Raw genomic sequence first — 9,467 nt, 5'->3', positions numbered from 1 at the left:
TAGACTACCAACCATGTTTGCAAACACTAACACTAACATACTAAAAACCGACCAAAAGCAATAACACATTCGAGGTATTGAATTAGCATAACAACATCATCCCAAACTACGTTCGCTATCAATAAAAATTTCAATAACAAACGACAATCGGTAAAACAGAGTAACGAGGATGTTCTTACCTCATCGACCATAACTGACTTTGACTCAGACGACGGTTAGGTAGATTTACTCTAATCCTTAACTTAGCGGGTTTTTTTTTTACTTCTCCACCTTTGTCCGCAGAAACACATATCCTCACATATATATCCACAACAACTTCTTACTTCGAACTAATCGACTGTTCCCAAAGCCACATCACCAATTAACAACCACAGAAAAAGAAAACAGTGAACGACACATCAAATCGGTGTAGCAGTGACCAATTTTGAAGTAACCAAAAATCCCGCCTATCTCCAACAAGGACATAATCGTCAATTCGCCAGTAGAAGAAATACCCTAAAACGAGATTTAGGGGGAAAAAGGTCATATCAACAATAACCCCTTTAGAGAAAATGTGACTATTTTATATAGAAATACTATTGTCTTTTGTTTTTATTAAGAATATCAAGGTCATCGAGGTTATTTAGATATATTAAAAATATTATATCGACATCAAATATTTCAATATAATTGAATTACTAGATGATATCTCGTACCATAGCACGGGATGACACATGTTATAATTAATTTATGTATATTTTGAATGCATAAAATGTTTTGGTTTATGTGTTTTTTATAATTTTGAAATTTTAAAAGTGTTTAGTAGTATATTTTGTTTACGTACATGGTAAATGTTAAACCATATTTAAATAATTACGTTGTCTAGACATCATCAATCATTTATACGGTAACAGATATACAATGATCGTTTTGCAGTTTTTAAGCGATAACGGTATGCTTAAAGGTGTTAAATCTAAATATCAGATTTTAATTTGGTTTTAGTTTGGACTATTGCACGTATATAAAATACACGTAACTATTTTAGAATGGCAAAAACATCTCGTCCCATCCCATCTTGTCATGTCACATCCTGTTTCATCTCATCCCTATCCTTAAAAATTAGTATGTCTCATAATTGTTCTCTTTTAAAATATTAGCTATTAGACAATTTTTATCGTCCAAAGTTTTTGGGTAAACTAAATTTTGTGTTTTTCTCACATTTTTTTACATATAATTTATTTCCTTCTGAAATAGAAGATTTGTTCATAATAAATAAATTAAAAAGCTACTTATTAATATTCAATTTTGCATAAATATATAGTAATACAATATAGTCAACCAATTGTAATTATTGAATATTAGAGTTTTAAGTACTTATTTTAGGGTAATTACTATTTAAAGTACAAATATAAATTGAAATTTCTTTGCTTCTTTTTTGTTTTTCAAAAATGATTTTTTTTATAATTTTTTCTTCAACAACAAATATAAACCATGAAATAGTTTATTTTCATTAATATATATTATTTTTATTTATGATTACAAAATATATTAGTTACATAAGATCTTTTTAAAGATATTTATTTTTTCTTGCATATCTTATGTTTTAGAGAGTATTTACAAATAAGTTGGTTTTAGGTATATTTTATATATCCATTAATATAAATTTGAATTATTTTTTATTAATTTCACATATCTTTTATATTAATTAACTTTATATTATTAAGGCTATAATGAATACTTTACTATTTTAAAATATCTTTTTAATGTAATTTAATTTTTATTTTAAATTGTAATTAGTTAATTGGTTTCAAAATTAAACTGGATTTATTTATTTGTTCCTAAAACTGGGAGGAAAAATATGCATAAATCTTAATTGTAATTTCCTTTTTTGTTTTTTTGGTTTTTCCTAAAATATTTATATAAAATCAGAAATTTAGATTTGATTTATTATGTATTTAAACGTTTTCTTTATTTAATTCTGATGTATATGTTTTCCTTAATTAAATATTCTAACCGCTTAAGATTAGATAAGATTATGGTTGAATAAATCAACCAAGATTAAATCAACAATATAGAAAATTAACGATCAATATATTTTTATAATGAACGACTGAGATTAGAACTTTAAATTGGGTTAGATTACCAGGTTAAAATGACATGTGCGTTTATCCATTTTTTGATACATTAAAATGGCATGTATATTCGTATGACAAATGAATGACATTTTTATTTAAAAATTATCAAAACAAAGTTATGATCCAAATGTCGGGTCAATAAGTACTCCAGCATTAATAGAATAGATATATTTAAAAAATGAATCAGTTAACTTGAACGAAATGAGCGTAAAAACGGGTTCTAATTAAATTTTTAATTTTTAATTTGTATATCAAGGCTTTCAAATGACATTTTTGTTTCTTTTTTTTGTCCTCCTCATATATTGTTTGTTATTATTTTAGTGGGAGAATTACAATAAAGGAATTATAAGATACGGAAATGCATTACCGTATGATTTAAAAATTTAAAAATTTAAAATTTAAACATTAATGGGACAAGACGAAGAAGAACATGACACGAACTTTACCCACCATATAGTAAAAGCTCTCTTACTTTTTTTTGATAGGAGAAAAAGCTCTCTGAGTTGAGGTAGGACTAATTCGAAGATGAGTCTGGCAAATGTCATTCACATTAAATATTGCTGACTGACTCCTCTGTATAATTATATCATGTCGACAAGTTCAATAGAAAGCTCTCTTTTTCATAGAGTTTTTCTTCATTAAACCACAACATATATTCATTTATTTAATTTAAACAATGATTACGTATATAAGTAACATTTCTATCTATAGGGCTATCATATGTTGGAAGAATATTAAATAAAGCTATGTAAATTACTTATTTTATCCATTATTTATACTCACTAATGATTGTTCTTTAGACATGTGCAATGGATCCAGAAGCAGGACATGTCCAGTTGAGCAACTCCTCGATCATCTGCATCGCCATCTGATCTTCTTCCTCAACGTTGTCGTCTCGTTTCTTTATCTTACTAATCCTACCACCACCGGGGGGTGCGTTAACACTGTCACTGAGTTCAACAAGCTTGACCCAGTTTGGACTAGTTTTCGACCCGGCCCGTTTCTGCCACACGCCTATGTGCGAGCTGTCGTTGTCAAGGCGGAGACACGTCAGATACGGTGTCTGGTCTTTACAGTTCTTCCTTAGTTTTTCGTTTAGGAGTTCGGACAACGATTTTGGCGACCTTAACGTAGAGTTAACGACCGGAGAATCTGAGCCGTCGGATTTGATGACGGGAAAGTTGGTCTTTGCGTTCTGACCGTTCATTAGAACTGCGGCTTGGTCATAGGCCCTAGCCGCTGCTTCGGCTGTGTCGAATGTTCCGAGCCATACTCTTCTCTTCCTGATGGGTCAGAGAAACACACATTAGTTACATAATTAAAGTATTGACAACCAAAACACACATTACATACATGATCAAAGAACTTAAAAAAAAAAACACAAAGCACATGACCTATTTTTCGTTCTATTATAGTTAATGATAATAAGTTCTTATTCTTTCGGACAAATGTTTATAGTTAGTATTCTTCCCGTACCAAATTATTAGCTAGTACGGCTCTTTTTTGTACCACTGTTAAGTATTTGCTAGAAAGGTTGTTTCAGTTATTAAATAAACGGTATACCCAATAGGCTATTACTGCGTATGCGTAATTAGTTATTATATGTATATGAAACAGATTGAGGCATTTAGCCAAAGAGGATACTCAAGTTATCCACCTTTGATTATAATTCAATCCACTTAAATTTGATACGAAACTCAAATAACTCTACCGAGCAAAACAAAGGTACTAAAATCAATAATATTAACGTTGAACAAAATAAATTACAAAATATTAGTATTCGAAAGAGACATATATTCTTTCTTTTTGTGTAATATAAAAAATTCGTAACCAGCAAATTAGCTAAAAATAATAATAATATTTACAAATTTAGAAAAAGTATATATACGCATATTGCAATTTTCGTTATAATTTAAATTTTATGCAATTTTTAAAAAATATCACAAACATAGTCGATTGCTAATCTTGTTGAATTAATATTTGCTTAGCTGCAGAGCATATACAATTTGAAAGATGTCAATTCAAGAGAAAGAGAAAGGATCATAAGATATGCGCCCACATATATAGGTCAGGATATACGATCCGTAATCACCCATAAAACAATGCATGTATACACAGACACAAAAATACATCCACTTCAAATGTATGAATTAAAAAATATTATTTGTAAACACGCAAATTTACAAATACAAACGTATGTGTACGTTAATAACCGGAGGAAAACGACTTAAACAAAAACGCATGTTCTTGAGGGATTGCTTAAAGTAGTCTTTGGTAGTATAATCAATGATAGTTTCTAGAAAAAGATCAAGGTATATGCATGTATACACACATAGCATGGACTTGTATATCGGTATTTAGATCCATCATGCAAAAACAATATACATATTTATAGTGTATGTGTTAATGTCTTTGAGCCAGAGAGAGAGAGAGAGAGAGAGAGAGAGAGAGAGAGAGAGAGAGTCAGAGAGAGAGAGAGAGAACTGACAGGAGAGGATGGCGAATCTCAGAGACCCAAGAACCCCACTGACGCTGGCGGACACCTCTGAACTTCTTCGAATGTACCATTCTTCTGTTTTAAATTTGGATTTCTTAATTTCTCTGTGTTTCTTCTGACACAACTCAAGACATCTCTAGCATGAACTAAAGAATAAGATATAAAGAGAAATAGAGACACTTCTTCTCTGATCTCTCTCTACTTAACAACCACTCACTTAACTTCAATGCTTTTTTCGCACGTCCTCTCTACTATTTTTATGGTATTTATTGTCTGTCCCCTCTCTCTCCCGTGTCATGGGTTTATTTGCTTATATATATATATGTTAAACTGATATATTGACGTTAAGAAAATGTACATGGCAAGATTCATATCATAAAACAAAAGATTTACAGTCAAAGCAAAATATACATCATATGTAATTGATCCTTTATCTATTTGATGTCATCAGTCTATTCCATAAATGGTACCAAAGTGATGATAATTCTTATTTCTTACGGAAACGTAAATTAAAAACTATCAGTTTGTCTGTTTTCTTCATTTATGTGAATATTAATAGTAAGGCTTAGGTAAACTACAGAAAAAGGCACTTTTTTTGCAGCCAATTACAAAGCATAGTGGGGTTTTGGTAAACTAATTATGCACAAGTCGTTTACTTTCTGTAACATCCACTCTCCAGTCGTTGATAATGATGTATCGTATGTATATTCAATGTCTTTCTATTTATACTGGTATTTTTTTTGTAGATTATAGAATGAAGATCGATCACATTCGAATATACCTCTACATTCGAATATCAACTTTACAAGCAATACCATTAAAATGACGTGAAATTACAACGTCAAAACAAGGTTCACTCGTATATTATCTGTCATTTTCAGAACCGTATTGATCCACCAATTCGTATCTCTCATTGTCAAATTCGTATTGACACAAACCGACACACACGCTCACTTATACTATTTGTTTCGATCATCTATGATTATGTTGTTATAATGACTTAACTTGTAATTTTGTTAATAAGATCAAATCAATTGTCGAAGTTTTTACTGATTAATTAATGAAAAGCTAAATTATCGTCGGTGCGTCGCGTGGTAAAGTCCACGGATATTTGAAGTAGTAGTTGCCCATTAAATGTTATGAACCTAAAGGAGACAAGAACGAATTAAACATTCAGCTTAAATAAATGAATTCACCAACATATGCAAAACGTACAAAATCAAATAAATAAGTTGAGATATATATTATATAAAGATGTGACAGCCACATGAATGAGATAGTACAGGGCGATGCGAAAAAGGAAGAAGGGGCTAGGGGTAATCCTTTCGTTTATTATGTTGTAAACTACAAAGGTTTTCTCTTGTCTTATTCTTTTTATGGTAATCGAATATTACATATATAGTCAAGGGCAAACTCCAATTACATTAGGAATCATAAACCAAACTAGACTAAGAGGAGGTGGCCGATGGGCCTTATGGTCTTGGATGTACATGGGCCGTGAATGGGCCGTGTATAGGCCGGTTATGGAAATCCACCATCCGTGTTTTACAACACTCCTCCTTGGATGACATAACCGTGCAAATGCTAAGAAGGATCTTTGTAATGCGCTTGGGGGTGTTGCCTCATTAAAACCTTACTAGGAAAACCCATTGGGACAAAACCATGGTGAAGGAAAAAGAGTACAGCACGCATTACTCCCCCTGTTCCAAGCATCCCTAGAAGTCCTTAAGTCTCTGCATTCCAATCTGGTGCGTGAGCTTCTTGAATGTTGACGTCGGTAATGATTTGGTGAAGAGATCGGCTGAATTGTCGCAAGACAGAACTTGTACCACTCGAACTTCTCCGGCCTTTTGTAGTTCATGTGTGAAGAAGAACTTGGGTAGAATATGCTTTGTCCGATGTCGCTTGATGTATCCTTCCTTAAATTGTGCGATGCAGGCCATATTGTCTTCATATATAACCGTTGGCTTCTTATCATCGGCCATGCCACAATCTGTTCTGATATGTTGAGTCATCAACCTCAACCATACACACTCACGGCTGGCTTCATGCATTGCCAAAATCTCCGCATGATTAGATGATGTGGCCGCAATGGTTTGCCTCATAGAACGACACGAAATAGTTGTACCACCGTGTATAAATACATAGCCGGTTTGAGACCTAGCATTATGTGGATCCGATAGGTAACCTGCATCAGCAAAACAAACTAAACCTTCTTTGTTATAGTTAGTATAATATAAACCCAAATCAAGCGTTCCTTGTAGGTAACGCAACACATGTTTGATACCGTTCCAGTGCCTTTGGGTTGGACAAGAGCTAAATCTAGCTAGGAGGTTCACGACAAAACATATATCTGGTCTAGTGTGGCTATCCAAGAACATTGACGCTCCTATAACACTGAGGTATAGCACTTCGGGACCGAGAATTTCTTCATCGTTCTTCCTTGGACCAAATGGATCATTTTCCAAATTTAAACTTCTCACAACCATTGGGCTAGGCAATGGGTGAGCTTGGTCCATATTAAATCTCTAGTACCTTTTCAGTATATGCCATTTGATGCACAAGGATTCCATCATTTATGTACTCAAGTTGCAATCCCAAACAGAATTTAGTGTTGCCTAGGTCTTTCATCTCGAATTCTTTCTTTAGATATTCAACTGTTTGGGCGATTTCCCTAGAGGTTCCTAGGATATTTAAATCATCCACATATACTGCTATTATTACAAACTCTTTGTTTGCAAACTTCTTTATAAAAATACATGGACTGATGGGATCATTCTTATAACCCTCTTTGGCTAGGTACTCACTTAATCTATTGTACCACATACGCCCACTTTGTTTCAGTCCATAAAGGGATTTGTTTAGCCTTCTGTAGTATTGTTCTCGAGAACCGCTCTTATCTTTGAACTCAATACCCTCTGGTAATCTCATATATATCTCCTTCTCCAGTGGACGATATAAATATGCGGTTACAACATCCATTAACCGTAAATCCAGTTTTTCCCTTATAGCCAGACTTATTAGAAATCTAAAAGTCGTTGCATCCATCACAGGGGAGTATGTCTCCTCATAATCTATTTCGGGTCTTTGAGAGAATCCTTGTGCTACAAGTCATGCCTTATATCTCACGATTTCATTATTCTCATTTCTCTTCCTTAGAAAGACCCACTTATGTCCTACTGGCTTTATATCGAATGGTGTCCTTAAGATCGGACCAAACACATTCCTTTTCTATAATGAACTCAACTCCACGTCAATGACTTCTTTCCATTTTAACCAATCTTTACTTTGAGTGCACTCTAGTATAGACATGGGTTCATGATCCTCATTTATTTCAAGTGCTACCTTGTATGCAAATATTTCATCGATATCGACATCTTTTCGATTCCATTGAATTCCAGACATGATATAATTTATTGAGATCTCATTATTATCAATACCATCAGGACCTTGAGGTTCAGCGTCCCAAACCTCATTCGGTACCTTAGGATTTGCCGCGGCCATGTCTGTAATTTCCTTAACCTCGGTTTGATTTGCACCTTTCTTAGATTTTCGAGGGTTATTACCTTTGGAACCTATTGGTCTACCACGTTTCAAACGGGTCTTAGACGTTATAGCAACTTGATTATTGTGTTCCTTTTGAACATCAATACGTACTGGTGCATTACAAGTTGGTATGTACGATTTTATTACTCTCTTAGGATCAACAAAGGAATCTGACAATTGATTAGCTAGCTTTTGAAATTGTATTATCTTTAGGACCTTTGCATCACATGCTAGAGCTCGAGGATCTTGCCAATTTAAGGATGTTTGATTCCATGAAATTTCTTTGACCAGCTTGTTTGTCTCTCCACCTAATTTGGGAAAGTCGGTTTCATTAAACTGACAATCCGGGTATCTGGCCTTAAATAAATCACCCGTAGTTGGCTCAAGATACTTAATAATGGTGGAAGAATCATATCCAACATATATTCCCATCCTCCTTTGAGGTCCCATCTTTATTCTCTGTGATGGTGCAATCGGTACATATACAGCACACCTGAATTTTTTTTTTTTAGATGGGATATGTCTGGTTCATGACCCGTTAATATTGGGATGACGAATATTTATGCTCACTAGATGGCCTGATGCGTATATGCTCTACTGCATGTAATACTATGTGTCCCCAAGCCGACACAGGAAGTTTCGACCTTAGGAGTAATGGTCGAGCAATTAATTGGATTCGTTTAATGAAGGATTCACCTAATCCTTTTTTGTGTATGGACATGTTCTACAGGGTGTTCCACACTTCCCCCCATGGACATACAATAATCATTAAACGTTTGGGATGTAAATTCACCAGCATTATCTTAGACGTATAGTCTTAAGTGGAAAATCTCTTTAGTTACTTAGACTGGTGATGGCCTTATAATGAGTTCCCCTTGTGTACATGCTACACACGTGAGATTTTTAGGGATAACTCGTCTCTCTTTAAGAGTGTGCCCATTAGAATTCATAATTAGCTTACGCATCATGTTAGAACCCGGATGGCCAAGCCGGTCATGCCATAAAGTGAATTGTTCATTGAACATTTTGTTCATTGCCAAATTAGCCTCTATCATATTAATCTTAGCATGGTATAAACCAGTGGCTAGTGCGGGTATAGACTCTAGGATTTTCTTAGATCCTTGGGTGATTTCTGTAATATGTAGGAACTCTTGGTTTCCTTCACCCTTAGTTTCAACATGTAGACCATTCAAACGAATGTCTTTAAAACTCAATAAGTTTCTCTTTGAGCTGGGTGAATATAAAGCATCACTTAGTTCAAGATGTGTGCATGGTCGTAGCCTTTCATTGGACATGTTATACCCGCTATT

At 33.8% G+C, this 9,467-nt stretch overlaps 1 protein-coding gene across 1 annotated transcript; it reads right to left on the bottom strand.

The window, feature by feature from the left end:
* Nucleotides 1-2,742: 2,742 nt before the first annotated feature.
* LOC104736559 (ethylene-responsive transcription factor SHINE 3-like) lies at nucleotides 2,743-4,902 on the bottom strand. The gene is made up of 2 exons (XM_010456564.3): nucleotides 4,603-4,902; nucleotides 2,743-3,397 (listed from the first exon to the last, which is right to left on the bottom strand). The coding sequence occupies exons 1-2, from the start codon at nucleotides 4,680-4,682 to the stop codon at nucleotides 2,911-2,913; spliced, it is 567 nt and encodes a 188-aa protein (XP_010454866.1). The 5' UTR covers nucleotides 4,683-4,902; the 3' UTR covers nucleotides 2,743-2,910.
* Nucleotides 4,903-9,467: the final 4,565 nt, after the last annotated feature.

The sequence above is a fragment of the Camelina sativa genome, chromosome 13, assembly GCF_030686135.1.
Source record: "Camelina sativa cultivar CO46 ecotype springtype chromosome 13, ASM3068613v1".
Taxonomy (NCBI): Eukaryota; Viridiplantae; Streptophyta; class Magnoliopsida; order Brassicales; family Brassicaceae; genus Camelina; species Camelina sativa.
Note: the sequence above shows the minus strand (reverse complement) of the source record. Positions and strands in the feature narration are given on the sequence as shown.

What these genes read in the sequence shown, in the direction of transcription:
- LOC104736559 (XM_010456564.3), bottom strand. Translation starts at nt 4,682, where the DNA reads ATGGTACATTCGAAGAAGTTCAGAGGTGTCCGCCAGCGTCAGTGGGGT. An exon ending in GAGATTCGCCATCCTCTCCT is followed by an intron (nt 3,398 to 4,602) that starts GTCAGTTCTCTC and finishes CTGACCCATCAG; the next exon opens with GAAGAGAAGAGTATGGCTCG.